The 15,901-nt window shown below is 48.7% G+C and overlaps 1 protein-coding gene and 1 long non-coding RNA gene across 10 annotated transcripts in view; one reads left to right on the top strand and one right to left on the bottom strand.

The window, feature by feature from the left end:
• Positions 1-8,100, bottom strand: part of LOC123594944 — a 14,402-nt gene extending 6,302 nt beyond the window's left edge. Inside the window, exons 1-4 of one of the 2 annotated variants that reach the window (XR_006710956.1) lie at positions 7,993-8,100; positions 5,266-5,485; positions 3,300-3,384; positions 2,016-2,764 (exon numbers count right to left, since the gene is read on the bottom strand). This is a non-coding gene — a long non-coding RNA (uncharacterized LOC123594944). Of the gene's footprint in view, positions 1-2,015; positions 2,765-3,299; positions 3,385-5,265; positions 5,486-7,992 lie in introns of those variants that run through there. The other variant, XR_006710957.1, reaches the window with a different exon arrangement.
• FGF13 (fibroblast growth factor 13) overlaps positions 1-15,901 on the top strand; it is a 469,640-nt gene that overhangs the window by 394,592 nt on the left and 59,147 nt on the right. For 6 of the 8 annotated variants that reach the window (XM_045471974.1, XM_045471973.1, XM_045471979.1 and 3 more), the window contains one exon: positions 10,780-10,890. In XM_045471974.1, the coding sequence (XP_045327930.1) occupies positions 10,780-10,890 (111 nt within the window). Of the gene's footprint in view, positions 1-7,879; positions 8,803-9,104; positions 9,220-10,779; positions 10,891-15,901 lie in introns of those variants that run through there. The other 2 variants (XM_045471975.1, XM_045471971.1) reach the window with 2 other exon arrangements.

The following is a 15,901-nucleotide window of genomic DNA, read 5'->3' as shown; positions in this document are numbered from 1 at the left end:
AGTGTGTTTCTGTTTGTTTGTTTGTTTTGTTTTTTAGATTTCACATATGAGTGAAAGCATATGTATTTGTCTTCTCTGCTTAACATATTTCACTTAGCGTAATACCTGCTAGGTCCATCCACATTGTCTCCAACGGAGCTATTTCATTCTTTTTTTTTTTTTTATGGCTGCGTAGTAATCCATTGTACGTATATGCGACATCTTCTTTATCCATTCGTCTATTGGTGGACGCTGGGTGGCTTCCACGTCTTGGCTATTGTACGTGATGCTGCAGTGAACACAGTGGTGCATCTATTTTTTCATTTTTTGAGGAACCTCCATACTCTTTTCCACACCGGCTGCCCCAATTTGCATTCCCACCAACAGCGCACAAGGGTCCCTTTTCGCCATATCCTTGGGCCAACACTTGTTGTTTCTTGTGTTACTGATTTCAGCCGTTCTGACAGGCATGAGGTGATCCCGCATCATGGTTTTGATTTGCATTTCCCAGATGATGAGCGATCTTGAGCGTCTTTTCCATCCGTGCGTGTTTGCCATCTGTATGTCTTCTTTGGAAAAATGTCTATTCAGGTCCTCTGCCCATCTTTTAATTGGATTATTTGCTTTGGTTTTGGTTCTTCTGACAGTGAAGAGGGGCACTGTTGCCTCCCTCAGTGATTCCGTTAAGTATATATTTTTTTCCAGACCAAAGGATACTAAGATTCGGACAGAGACAATAGGCGTGGGCATTTTAGTGGCAGGAATGCAGTGAGTAGGGAGGTTTTTCAAATATGCTTTCAATATATTCAAATAGCAACCAAATCCTAGTCGTCTCATTTGTTAGCTTAAAGCTTTGTTGTCATCATCATAAACTTATTTAATAACTGCCCACAGACAAATCTCTGGTCTCCAAGCTCCCCCCTCCAAGCTCACTATGGCATACGTGCCAGTCGAATCTTCATTTTGGTTGGTGTCTTTCCAAAGGGATTACTCCCACTAGACCCTGTGCTGACCGCAGTTGGAAATCGATCAACTCCCGTACACTTGAACATCACCGGTGACCCTACGTGCTGAACACAATCAGTGGGAAAGGGAAGACAGCTGGTTTACAGGCATGAAATGAAAGCTCGTTCATGCCCATCAGAATATCTGCGTAGCACGTTTTATTTCTCCCAACCCACAGAAGGCGTCATGACCATACCAGTCATCAGTATTTCATGGAAAAGTACGTTCCTGGGGACCGGTTGCAATAGGAGATCAACTTGTTGCCAAGTGATTTAAAGTGTAGGGGCATAAAAATCCAAGGTTTCTTTGTAAGTTCTCTCGGCTGCGGGGAAGTCATCTGCCCTGCTAAGAAGTCGGCACTGAACGTCCGTTTAACCCAGTTTGAAGTCTGGCTTTGCCTGAGTTCGTTCCCCAACTTCCTCGCTCTTCCTCACCCTCCAAACCCACAGAGTTAGCTGTGCCTTATTTTTTTTAAGTGCCCCACAAGATCGCACTTGTATTTTAGTTATTTTATTTGCTTCTCTTTTCTCCTCCTCTTGGAGCCAGGGGCCGTAGAGTAGCTTTATGAAGTCAGAATGCACGGGCTCGGGTCGACTTAGTTCTATCACTTCCCACCTGAACGAACTCATTCATTAACCTCTCTTTGCCTCAGCGTCTTCATCTGCAGAATGGGGATGAGCTCAGAAGGCTGTTGTAAGCATTAAAGGAGCAAACCAGGATAAAGTGCTTAGGGCCTGGGATATAGTTAGTGCCCAATGCGTAAATTCAAGCTTTGCATCCTTTAGGGGATAGCTTGGTACATGGCAAATAATTCTCAGTAAGTTGTGACTAAGTGAATGAACAGTTTCGCCTAGGACAAATTCACTTAGCTTCTCCTGCCTCACATCTCTTTTTCTTTTTTCAATGTTTATTTATTTTGAGAGAGAGAGAGAGAGAGACAGAGAGAGAGAGAGAGAGAGACAGAGACAGAGACAGAGAGAGACAGCAGGGGAGGGGCAGTGAGACAGGGAGAGAGAGAATCCTGACGCCCGAGTTCCCGTGAGCTCATGACCTGAGCCAAAACCCCGAGTCCGATGCTAAACTGACTGAGCCACCCGGGCGCCCCCTCACATCTCTTCTCTAAAATGAGATTCTTAACTGAGCATCAAGGTCGCTGTTAGGAAATCAGGTTCTAAAATTGCCACAGGTCTTCAGTGGTTGCAGGAGAAGCTATTAAACAATTTCCATCTGTTGATAATACTCCTAGCTATTTGTCAGAAGGGAAAAGCTTGGAGCAAATTAGTTAGAATGGATCCTGCAAAAACCCCGGATCTCAGAAGGATAGTCCTGGGCCTCAGACCATGGACCCGAATACACTGTGTGCAAGATTTTTCTCTCTTTTGGCTGAACTCGGGCTTCCCGTAGCCGAAAGCAGGTGGCACGAAAAAGCTTACGCTGTGGACAGCCAGTGTTCCCAGTATGAAAAGAACTGGGAGAACTGGAATGCTTTACCTCCCTGCCTCTGCTGAGTAGTGGTGAAGATAAAGTCCACAAAGCATCCTGTGGGCCTCCGAGCACCCCCAAACCCCAGATGACCCGACTCAGACCAGGTCCTGGTGTTAACCTACTCCTGGGGCTGAGAAACCCAGAATGGTTTTGAGCAGTGATTGAGAATCGTTTCATTTAGTGAGAAAGGTGGTGATGTCTTCTTAAAATGTCACTCTAAGAAGTTATTGTTCAACATGGAGGGAGTATGCAAATGGCTGTGTAGAGATATCATTTGTTTTACGATTCCTTTGTTCTAGAAAAAGGAAAAAAACACCCCTGAGTTGAAAAATCATGCCATAGTCCCTCTTTTTCTGTTACCCAAACCAAGAAATAGGCATAGCCAGGCACCACTGTCCAGAAACTCAAATTCCAGACCCAGTGCCAAGGAGGAAAATGTCGTATTTAAAGGGCTGGACTTGTACCCGTCAATTCTATTGGCCGAGGATCCTGAGTTTAAATACTGGCCACCTGTGGACACGCCAGGAAATCATAGAGCTCACGAGAAATCACGTAGTCTCACGAGACTTCACCTCCCTCATCTGTGAAAGGGCAACAGTGATAACACCTACCTTATAGGTTGTTACAAGGATTATACAAAATCGTGTTACGGCACTCAAGTCGCTTGCCCAATTATAACCACAGTATGTATTGACTGTTGTCTCCATTTGAAACCCTGGTTTTGTCAAAAAAAAAAAAAAAATATATATATATATATATATATGAAAGCAGAGTGCAGAGTCTTGAAAACCACCCAGGATATCTGCAGGGTTCTCCGATGAATCACAGACCTGTCCTTCATCCCCTCCTTGGAATCTAGAGGATACCATTTCTTCTGAATTCAGCAGGTTCTCCTGCCCCGATCCTGCGAGGTGTCTGAAAAGGAATGTGTTAGGATTCTTAATCCTGAGAGAGCCATGAAGTAGTTTCCGAGGCCTCTCTGCTCCTTTAAAACAGGGCAAACCTTGACAGGAAATTGGTGGAAACAGCTCCACTGGCAAATAGGAAATGGATCCAGAGTTCCTTATGGCTGATTGCGAATCCCGCCCCGTATGCTAAGCAATAGTGAACGTTAGATCATTTGCAAACACTGCATTCCCTTCTTCAAATCTTGGGTTTAGGTCACCTTCCCCCACAAATCCTACTTCCTGAAACAGCTTAGATCCAGAAAAATTACTGATTGCCTGCTTTGGCCTCAAATCCTCACATCGTTTTTTCCCCTTAGCTTTGCGTTGAGCTTATTTCTTTCACCGGGCAAGAAATGAACCCAGTGTTACAGGTATTTTGCCTCTGAGTCGGACACGTTTTTTTAGTCGGCCGTAAATGTTTCATCGTCGACACACTTTGTGTACGTTTGTTAGCCACCAGTCAGCTCATACAATAGCAAGCGTTCCTTCAGAATCTTTGAATGTCATCAAAGAAAACTGAATAGAACTCCGAGAAGCCGGTGCTTGTGTTAGCTCTAGATGTTCCCTCACCACTGAGGCAACTCATTTGGTTAAGAAGACATTTACTGTCATCTGCAAAGTATTTCCCCCGCCTTGGGCCAGAGAAACTTCACAAAATGATTGTGACTGCCTTGACCCACAGGATCCGAGTTCACCCAGTAGGATCTTCCAAAGGCAAAGGCGCGCGCTAGCTCCCGTGCCCCATCAGACAGGACCTCGAAGTTTCTCAACACCGCTATCGCCGCCCCCTTTCCAAGTGAGCGCTTCTAGGTTGCAGGTCACGGGCGTGTTTACTAATCCTAGTAGTCTTAAGGACCGAATGAGAGCCTCGAGGGGAACCAACCCACAGACCCACTGAGGTAGATGAGGTTTCTGTTGTATTCATAAAGCTTCCATAGAAGAACCGGCACGCCGTTATGGTTTTGAACAGCCCTTACGGAAAAAAAAAATGTTTTCTCCTTGTACGAAACTTAAATCCCCACCTACGGAAGCTGAAGTTCATTTCCCCGTGTTCTCCTTTTATGATCAAGGGCGAACCCTCCACCCCGGAAGCCCATATTCCTCCCCAGGTTTTCTTGATTAAATGGCCAAGCAGGTAATCAGAGGCCTTGAACTCGATGTTGCAGCTGCTATGGCTAATTAAATGGCAAAGAGCTGAATTCGTAGATATGATTAATACCATCAGGGTGCTCTATGGTTTTTGATGTTCATAAATTATGACTGAACAATAAAATTTTTATATGGGTTATAGGATTCTTCCCTGACTTTTCCTTCTGAATGCAAATCAGAAGAGCCAACCCATTTCTTCAAAAAATTGGTTCTGGAGACCTTTGTTTCTGAAGCATAATTCCGCCAAATGATCTGACTAGGAGAGACTCTTTGCCAGCTAATAAATGTGTCAGGTTATGTTACAGAATACGGTAGTCACTCTTTCTGTCCCTGGTATTCCGGTGGGACATAGACAAGATTTCTCTAAGTTGCATTTTTCTTCCTGCTTGGAGTTAAGCGGCAAGAGCATTTGCTAATGGCTTTTCTCTAATCTCCTCATTTGTATTTCTAGCCAGTCGTTTCTCTGGGCTTTGGGACATAATTAGATGGCCACAAACGGTGGTACTGGCTGCCCAGTCTCTACAACACCCCCTCTGCTGTCCTACTCCATTAACGGTGAGATGCCGGTGTTGCTCGTCCTCCCTTTTCTCCCTTTGCGCTCATCGTCAGTCTTTCACCCGGGAACGGGTCACGGAGAGGTTTTGAGGGACTGTTAGTGACGACGCAGAGCCAACTGGCAAGTGGCTCCCATGATGTTTACCTTCACGAAGGACGGGTGTTTGAAATCTCTCATTTTCGGAGTTTCAGAAAGACGGCCAATTCCTTCCTGCGCAGAAGGTACTGAGGCTGCTCCTGATATAGGCTGTCTGAATTCTCTCATTTTTACTCATCACAGTCACATCTGTTTGGGTTTCTGTGTCTCTCCTGGAGATGCCTCTTGAGAGCAGATGCCCTCAGCTGCTTTACAGCTCATCTGAGGCCTGCCAAAAGAGATTGGCAGAGAACGATCAGCATCCTATGCTCTGATAACTCGCATAACTCTCCCTGAAAGGAACGCTAAAACCTGGTTCCCTTTAATATTGTCTAAAGGATGACTTTAAGGATGGGCAAACTGTAGCCTCAACAGGACAAATGACACATCCAGAGTCACACAGCCCATTCGTGCCGGAGGCAGGATTCAAACTCAGGCCTCCTGTCATCCAGGCTAGAACTTTTTGTGAGTTGAGCTCGAGAAAGGAGCGAAGGATGCTTTTTCTTCCTCGAACATGATCAAGGAGCGAGCTGGGTGGACAGCACAATGGGAAGAGGAGGTCTGGGAGGAGCAAAGGCCAGCGATATTGGGAAATTGGGAGCCCTGGGGTTAAGCCGGGGACAGCGTGAACGGGTAGGAACAAAGCAAGACAGGAGAAAAAGGCACTGTGGAAATAGGCGTCAAAGGAAAGCCCTTCATTCTTCCACTCAGATGCCATCCTGCGGGTGGGGTGGCAGTAAGACTGAAAGGAAAGGCAAAATAGCTTCTCTCGGCCTTGGGGGTGGGGGTGGGGAGCTGCAGTTCTTTCTTTCATTATGCCTTCCTAAAATGAACGGGGTCTTGGCACGATTCTCCTTCGAGAAGTTGAGGCTTCTACTCACACTCATCTTGGAGTTCAGAAGCATCTGAGAAATACACAAGAGCTAGGAAAGGGTGAAAATATCTGCTTGATTAATGGCTAAGCTGATTGCATAGTGATTTGGATCCAAAGTCAAAATGGCTTTCCTTCACTTTTCCCCTGGATGATTTCCCCCCCACCCGGTCTGGGGCCTCTGTGAGTTAAGGGAAGGGACAGGAGACTTCTTATGATCTATAGGCAGTCAGATCACAGAGAGTTAGAGGCCCAGGTGCTCAGCGGAAGGTAAAAGCAGGCCGAGAGGGAGTAGGAACCCCTTACCAGTCCCATTCCACACCCCAAATATTTGGCCCTGGCCAGATCTTCTTCTGAGGCCTCTTTTGGTGAGGTTATTTCCCTTCGGGGTAACTAGAATTTGAATCCCATACATTCTGGGCTAGGAATCCTCTTCCTACCCTTAAGAATCAATGTAAATCAGTCACTCATCAATTATTTTCAACAAACGGTTTATTGAGCATCAACTATGTGACAGGCACCGTGCCAGGAGATGGGAATATACTGATGGCCAAGACCCAGTCCCGATTTTCGAGGCGTTCCAAGTCCAATGGGAGCCGAGCAGGGTCCCCCCACCCTGACAAGCATTAATGTCTGTGTGTCGATTACCCTGCAGGGAATTTCAGCCCATTTGGCAGGACGATCCTGGGACCCTCCACCTCAGTGCCTGCAGCCTTCACCCCAGCCTGCCTGTGTAGACACAGAACAGCGCTTCTCACAGGGCAACAGAGACTTCAAGACGGGGAGGAGCAGAAGCCCCTGGCGGGGGGTGGGGGGGGGGTGGGGAGGGGAGTGAAATCTGCCAAAGGCTCAGGTGATCCAGCTCTGATGGGCTAACAAGCCCGACAGAGTCTCCTGGCTGGGATCTCAGGCAAGAAAGAAGGACCGGGATCTGGGCATTTGGTTTTGCATCATATCCCGAAAAGATCTGGAAAGCAGGGAGGAAGAGAGGTCCAGCCAAGAATGTAGCGGCAGCGTTTCCCCAATACCGCTCACTGTACCCGACCCAAGCTCTCCGCTGGGATCCCGAACCCAAACGAACGATTTGGGGGCGGAGGAAAAGCGGGGCTCGGACCGCACAAATTGGCCTGAAATTGAAAAGTCAGCAAAAACCACTGGGTGGCAGCGTGGCGTGCGGGCGCAGCTCTGCAGTAACCGGTGCTGCCGCGGCCGCCGCCGCGAGGGCTGAACCCGTCTGCGAGCCCTGGCCTCGCTCCCGAAGGGCTACAAGTGTCGCCAGGCGAAACGCCTCGGCGGGGGAGTGTGTTTGGGGGAGGGGGCTGCTGGGAGTCGCAGACCCGGGCGGGGGGGGGGGGGGGGGGCGGGGGGCGGCGAACTTCCCAGGGGCTCCAGCCCGGGGCAGCGTGGCCGGCTCAGAGTCCGGCACTAAGGCAACGGTCCCTCCCCCGCCCGGCCCCCCGCGTCTCCAGGCCAGACCCCCTCCCCGCTCTCCCTCCCTCCCCCCGCCCCCGCTCTTCCAGCCCCACCGCCTCCTCCCGGCGCCCCCTCCGCCACCGCCTCCTCCCGAGGCTCGGCTCGGGAAGAGGAGGGCTGGAGGCTCCGGGCGGTGGGGCGGCGCCAGAGCCCCTACAGGTGTTAGCGCGCGGCCCGCCGGGGCCTCGGGGGGCGGGGCGGCCGGGCGCCGGCGGGCTGGGCTCCGGGAGGGAGGGGCCGCCGGGGGAGGGGGCCTCGGGGAGGCCGCGGCGCTCTTCCGGAGGGTGCCGGCGGCGACCGGAATCCTATGCAGAGACTGTGCCGCGCCCAGAGCAGCAGCAGCAGCCGCCGCCGCCGCCGCCAACGCCGCCGCCGAGATGCGAGGCCGTTACCTGTTTGATCCCCGTCGGCCAGCTGGCACGGGCCAACTTTTCCCGGTGGCCAGGCCCCGAAGTTGCAAGGACTAGTCGGAGGCTCGGAGGGGCCAGGGCGAGGGCGCGCTCCCCCCGCGCGCTTCCTCCTTCCCCCCCCCCCTCCCGCCGCCCGCGCTCGCGGCCTCTCTCCCGCCCGCGCCGCTCCCTCCGCCCGCCTCCCCGCTCCGGCCCCCTCCGCGCGGCACAGGGCGGGGGGTGCCGCGAAACTCCGACCCGAGCCGCTTGGACTCGCACAGTGTCCTCGGGGCGCAGGGGCCGAGCGCACGCAGCCGCGCCGCGCCGCCTCCGCCGCCAGTCTCTCGCCGCGATCCCGGCCCGGGGCCGTGGCGTCGGCTCGGACCCAGGCAGCCCGCAGCCCGCGCGGGAGCCGGCCCACCGCCCGAGGAGCCCGGACGGCATGCTGAGCCCCCTCCTCGGCTGACGGCCGAGCGCGGAGAAGCCCGGGCGAGCGCCGGCCGGGGAGACGAGGGCGGCCGCGGCGCCAGACCGAGCGGGGCGCGCCGCGGAGGAGCGGGAGGCGGAGGCGCAGGCGAAGCCGGAGAGGGGCCGCCAAAGAAGTGGTGGTGGTGGGCGTCGTGGCCATGGCGGCGGCTATCGCCAGCTCGCTGATCCGTCAGAAGAGACAAGCCCGCGAGCGCGAGAAATCCAACGCCTGCAAGTGTGTCAGCAGCCCCAGCAAAGGCAAGACCAGCTGCGACAAAAACAAGTTAAACGTCTTTTCCCGGGTCAAACTCTTCGGCTCCAAGAAGAGGCGCAGAAGGAGACCAGGTTGGAAGGGGCGCTTGGCCGGCTTTGGGTTTTGTTTTGTTTTTTTTTCTCCCCCACCCCCATACTGAACGAGCGTGGAGGGGGGCTGGAGGGCGTGTGTGGAAGCGTAGGTGAGTTTGTCGGGGGCCCATCTGGTGCGGATGTGGCCACCTAGCCGGTGTGCGTGCGTGGGAAGCGATTGCTTTCTCGCCGCCTTCGTAGCGGTAACTGGCTTGCTGCATTGCAACTGCCGTGGGACAGGCGCAGAGCCCGGGGCCGTCGCCGGCCCCGGGGGGGGGGGGGGGGCGCCCGCGGCTTCAGACGTGCCACATGGGTGCATGCCCCGGGGGCTCTGCGGGCGTCACCCAGACGTGGCTGCCGTGTGTGTGGCGTGGAAATTGCGGGCGCCGAGCCGGGCGGACACCGCTGCCCGCCCTAGTGAGCCCGGGGAAACCCTCCTTTGCCTTTACCCCTGCAACTCTGACCCTTCCCCTCCGAGCTTCCACCCCCCCCCCCCCCCGCCCCAGGACCGTGGGCTTCGGCGAGCGATCCAGGCGTTCCGTTTCTTTGCTCGCTTTCGAGCTCCTCGGCCCAGACTTGACTTGTGGTGCACCTTTGAAATGTTTGTTGGGGAAGGGGGGAGTGGATTCCTAGAACCTTGTGGCAGAGAGCTTGGTGATCTGGCTAGACTAGTGAGACCGGTTACTCGCGACCAAAATGCAGGGTTGACGAACGCATTTAAACTCCTAGCCAGATCGTAGGTCCTTTGGAACCTATTCCGTGAGAAGAGGAGCGCGATATTCCGGTGCCCGGGGCGGAGGGGGGGAATTCACACAGCTCTAAGTGTCAGGTTGCGTCAAGGTAGCCCCTTCAGGCGAGCATGCAGCGTATTTGGCCGATCTTCACCAAATGAATCCTTTACGCTCTTTTCTTACTTTTAACGAGACAAATAATACAGAATTTCAGACTTAGTCATCAGTTTGTTCTTTCTCTGTTTATGTGTTCCGCACGCTATGGGATGGAAACGCAGACATCCATTTTCTGTTTGCTCGAAGTTTTTAAGGCATTGGCTGTGCATTGGGCTTGTTTTTGAAAGGCGGAAGCGGTTGCAGAGCATGATTATGTGGCCTGAATCATCACACACACAATGTTTCAGTGCAGGGGACTGTGTTCAGTCAAAGCAAATTTGGGATAGCAGGGTTGTTCTTGGTGAATTAGGTGCTTCCTTAATCTGCGGTGATTCGTAACTGAAAATCAGTTCCATTGAGAAACCCGTGTGGTTAGATGATCATATTTCTGGTATTAAATGTGAAGATAAGTATAAACTCATTTTCTGTCCTCCCCACCAACAAAAACCCTGCCCTTTTTGCACCCACTTTCCCTAAGCATAACTAACATGATAGGGTATGGTAATAACGGTTGGGTTTTTTTTCCTCTCCCCCCTCCCCCTTTTCTTGTATCACAGCTGGGTTTTCCAGGTTATTTGTGCCTTTTCAACATTCTCAGAACGGAGGGGACTCCATTCCCTCCGTCTTCAAATAGCGACGATTCTGAGGGAAGTCTTTTTGTTAGCGTGGTTCCTGGTCCCTGGTGGGCACACCACTCTAACTTACCTTCGTCTTTCTCCTTTTCCTTCCACGTGAAAAGGGGCACGTTGTGAAAAGGCAGAGCCTGCCGTTTGCCAACCCATCCCGAACGCTCCATGAGCTAGAGTACCGCTCTGGAAGCCAGGGCACACGCTGTCAGAAACCAGCCGCCGTCAGAAGCTTTAGGGCTTGGCCGAGCCACGAGGTAGAAAGCAGTCGTTTCTTGGGTTTGGACATTTCCTCGGAAACTTGGGGGTTTGCTTTGCGCGTTTTCTTTCCGAGGACTCTTTAAAGTTGTAGCGTGACCCTTGACAGCAACGTCGGCGAATGAAATCAGAATCTCGGATCCCGAGTCTCTCCCGCCGCCTGTGCACGACTTACCGATTGATGCAAATTCCCATTCTCTTTGCAGAGCCTCAGCTTAAGGGTATAGTCACCAAACTCTACAGCCGACAAGGCTACCACTTGCAGCTGCAGGCAGATGGAACCATCGACGGCACGAAAGACGAGGACAGCACTTACAGTAAGTGACCGCGAAATAAATAGTAGATCCCCAGCCCGTTGCTGACATGGCGCGTTTCCTTCATTTATTTATTTGTTAACGAACAACCCTTGCTACATTCCGACCCGAGGGCAGAAAGGCCGCCAGCCCCGCCAGCCCCGTACTCGTGTTTATGCGGGTCAACCTGAAGCCAGTTGAACGTGAAAAATGTCTAAAGTAGCGAACTGCAGCAAATGATGTGGACACCGTCTGGAGAACAATCCAAATGTCATCTCCATGGTAATCTGGATAGATTTATGGCTGGCCTTTGGATTTTTATTACTTTTTTCCCCCACAGAAAATTTACTCACCCACACACCCGATCCCGAAATAGCACGTTATCTCTACTCTTAAGAACCGGTCTCATCCCAAGAGAGAGGAGTGGTTTCGTGTCTAATTGGGATTTTAACAGTTGAGGTACCTCCACAGGTGGGGAGAGGGATTTCTTGTAGAGTTTTATTTTTTTTTTTTTACCGTGCTCTGAAGGCCACGCTGGGACCACAATGGCGAACCTTAACCAAAAGGGAGTACGTCGAAACTAAAGTCAGTTTTGTTATTTCTGATGATTGAAGTAAGGTGAGTCTAAGCCGTGACATAACCTTTTGATGACATGTGCTTTATTTATTTGAAATAAGAGAAACAGACTCACAAATAGCGAAGCCCTCTCTTCACTTCACTTGCATGCTGCAGACTTTTGCAGACCCAATGAAATATTCCGTGAGGCTGAAACACCTACTTCTCACAATTCGTTCTCTTGTTTTCCCTCATTTCTGTTGCATTTCCCTCAGGCTTTGGTAACTTCCCAGAAACATCCCCATCGTCGGCTCAGAAAGCAGCCAAGGAAAGCCGATCAGAGTGGTAACAAGTCCTCAGCGGCATTTTTAGAGATGTTTGGCTGTAGACAGCAAGGCCATAGACAGGGGTCCCAATGTAAAGTGTCAAGACAGTTTTCTCACCTTTTAAGAATGCTCCCCGGGCTGATGGCCAAGCTATGACCTCAAGAGGAAGTCACCTTTAATTACCCTTGAAGAAAGCCCTGGTGATACCTAGGGTGAAAAACATCCACACTAAATGGTTCTTACTGTTCTTGCAAAATGCTGTTACCGCTGTGATACTAAAGTTCTACAGTGAGTATCCTAGACGATCTTTTGTGCCTACTCTTCCGCTTGAAAAAATGAGTCAAGTGTAACTAGAAGGTTTTACCGTAATCATATACAGAATACAGACGTTCGTACGCAGGGATCAGTAGTAAAACATTCCCGTAAGTTTTACGTAGAATCAGCTCTTAGGGAAGGAATTGGGAGGGTGTGCATTGGTCTGGTTTTCAAAGTGCCTCGGCAGAATAGATCTGTTGGGCATTATCGACAGGAAGTTATGATTAGCTGCTAATGAGCCCCACCCCGTCAAGTTTTCCCCCTTCTACTTCTGACCTCTTCTCCAGGTAACAATCGGAGAAAAAGTGATTTGGGAGCTAGTGTTCACACGTGTCGCTTGAAAAGGAAAAATTAGTTCATTTGTTGTGTTTTGTAAACAGCAGTATGTCAAACGTGTCAAGATCATATGGTATGTGGCCATTTTAAGAAACGTATAGACACATATACATACACACGTATATTCATATACCTTCGTACACATACATTATCTACCTACACACAGGCTTTAAATCATGGAGTAGGTTTTACTCGTCAATTCCTACGTGTTCACAGCCCCTGCCTTCAGTTGTCTTATGCCTCTGATACGAATGGCATTTCTGTGTGCTAATGATATTGTAAGACCTTGAAAGAGTGTGGCCTGATAACCAGAATCTGTGTTTAGGCAGAACGTAGTAATGAGAGGTAAGTCAAACGGTAGTGGTAAGTATTACCACAACATGAAGCCTACAAGTGGAAAGCATCTCAGAAGAGATTCCAAGTCTGTGGGGCTTGACCCTACCCCGGATGCCAAGTGTGACCAGAAGCCGGGAGGACTAGGTCATCTTCCCAATTGAGGATATTGGAGGGCACAAGTCATCATGAAACAGGAATGTTTCATGATTGAAATGATTATTAAAATGATCATCGTTACAGTGCAAGTCCAGCCATATACGTTTGTTCTTTTTTTCCCCCTAAAGCCAAGCAGTTTTCTTGGCATTCATTAGTTATTTTAAATGAGTAGAACAAGACTACAGTTGGTTTCTTATTCACCTGTAACTCTTTTGTTTATAGAGTATTTCCTTAATGTGTATTCCTGGAATTGTGTTTGTATTTTTCTTATTTTTTAGCACCTCTCATCATTTTTTCACATTTAGTTCAAATCGATTTTACGACCTTTTAATCCTGATGTGGTAAACAAAAGCATGATAGAACGGATTAGTTCACATTTACCCAGATCTATCGATGCCTAAAAACATGTGTTTGGTATAATACATTTAAGCTGACCTTAGATTTATTGCAGTGGTACATGTCAGTTCAAAAAAATCTCATCATGAGCATATCAGCCATTGTAAATTATGTATTTCCCCCTGAAAAGGAAAAGATGATAGACATTTCATGGCAGGAGTTTTATTATCTGCCTTGGGTGCAATGAGGGCTATTTTAAAAGAATAGGCAACTTTCCCTTTAAATGTCCAGGAGTGTTCCCAGTTCAAGGTGTCGGGTCTTCCCAATCTACATTAAGATGTACTTTGATTAATTGCTCCCTTTGAGAAGTTGACCTTAGCCCAACTAATGAAGAAGGATGACCTCAGTGTCCTATTCAGTAAACATTAAGTGCCAACTTGTGCACATCTCTGAGAAAATGGTCCCTTGAAGGTAGAAGGAGTTTGTTTTTATGTAGACACAGCAGAGAACAAACAAGAAACAAAAGCCTCATTATTTGTTAAAAGTTTATTCAAGGGCGCCTGGGTGGCCTGGTCAGTTAAGCATCCGACTCTTGATTTCAGCTCAGGTCATGATCTTGCGGGTTCATGGGATGGAGCCCCACGTCCAGCTCTGTGCTGACAGCAAGGAACCTGCTTGGGATTCTCTCTCTCCCCCTCTGTCTCTGCCCCTCCCCTGAAAGCACTCTCTCTTCCTCTCTCTCAAAGTAAATAAACTTTAAAAGCAAAAAAAGCTTATTCAAAACCTTGATGGAAATGGAAGACAAGATTTTAGGTACTTAATGAATGTGTTTTAGATACACAAATGAAATCAGTTGTTTTCTTCTTCTATTTAGAATATTTTCATCCTAATTGAAGTAATCTCTTCTGTCCATGAGAAAGTACTCCAGATTTAGAGAGACACAGGCACATAGGAAAATAGTGATTCTGCCCAAGCTTACCCTTGATATAATTTCTTTGCATTAAAAAAAATTTTTTTAATGTTTATTTTTGAGAGAGAGAGAGAGAGAGAGCAAGGGGGGGGGGAGGAGAAGAGAGAGAGGGAGACACAGAATCGGAAGCAGGCTAAGCTCTGAGCTGTCAGCACAGAGCCCGAGGCGGGGCTTGAACCCGTAAACCGTGAGATCATGACCTGCGTCGAAGTCGGACGCTCGACTGACTGAGCCACCCAGGCGCCCCTCTTTGCATTTTTATTTGGAAAGGCTGACAACCCTTTAGACTTTCAGCCAACCCGGTTTGTTATCTATCATGAATGTCTAAAGAAAAGACTGGACTAGTTAGACGAGCCGCTGTCCGCTGCTGCTTTCTTCAATACTTGTGTTTTAGGGTGCTGAGTTTTTATTTTGAATAGGGTTTCATAGAAATTTATGGTACATAGTGAAAAATTCATGTTCTACTATATTGTTAATACCATTATTCAAGAATAGATAATCCTGGGCATGGATTGCTGATGGTCTTTGCTACTCTTCCACTTACTGCTCTCTGATGTTTGGAATTTAAGCATTTTCTTGCTCATTAAAACCCACACCAGCGAGTAGTTGAGGCACATGGTGAAAAGCAAATCGTTTTCGCTCTTTTTTTTTTTTTTTTTTTTTTGCTTGTTATAAGCTGCATTAAGAGAACTAAAGAGGTTCCAAATGTTGTAAACAATGAAGTTCTAGAAAGAATCCTGAATTTCATCTGTCATTCCCTGTCCCCTATTAGCATGACTAAGCTACGATTCAGACCCAGGCTGGTATTCCATTTGTCTGGTAGTACGTAGTGGTATGGCTTTTATACCAAACCCATATGGAAGTTTGTGTTTGGTTTTTTAGAACTCAGAATTTTTCAACTATGAACTTCCACAAAATGGGAATGTGATGATCTCTCACATTCCAAAAATACAGCATTGTCACGTTTTCACCATACACATTGCTGTCAGTCCACAAATGTGTGTTGAGCACCTGCTGTGAGGGAGGCATCAACAGAAAGAGATATATACATGACATACTCAAAGGTATCAGACTTCTTTCCTATGCATTGCACTGTCAAAGATAGCATGAGATCCTGGCTTGCAATCTGTGCAATTACTTTCCTTTACCTCACATAACAGAAGGGCACAGCTTTTAATATGATGAGCATTGAATGGGATGCCATCGGTAGCATGTGGTAGGAACACTTGGATTTTGAACTGTACGATGTCCTGCTCCTCTTTGCTAACACCCTGATTTTAAGGGAAATATACATTGTAGGCTCCCCAAGGAATATTTAGTTCTTCATTAATGTTTCTCATCTGTATTACCCCACCTATAGACATATATATAACGTATATATATATAACACATATATATGTTATTCACTCTCACACACACACACACACACACACACACACACACATACATCAAGGTAAGAGGTCTCAGAAAGTCCGCTCTTACCCATGTGGGGACTCTTTTACACTCTTGTTCAGAGAGATGATAGCAGACTGATCCATCATCCTCCATGAACTTACACACCAAGGCAAAAATCATCAACGTTGGTCTAGGACTCTTGAGAGAAAGGTGCACAGGCTGACTTCAAAAGATGTGTGTGGCAGGCACTACGTTTTAAAAATGTACTGGTTTATTTTTATTCATGGCGTAGGAGGGAGTAGACAGCTGG

This window comes from Leopardus geoffroyi, chromosome X (genome assembly GCF_018350155.1).
Source record: "Leopardus geoffroyi isolate Oge1 chromosome X, O.geoffroyi_Oge1_pat1.0, whole genome shotgun sequence".
Lineage (NCBI taxonomy): Eukaryota > Metazoa > Chordata > Mammalia > Carnivora > Felidae > Leopardus > Leopardus geoffroyi.
Note: the sequence above shows the minus strand (reverse complement) of the source record. Positions and strands in the feature narration are given on the sequence as shown.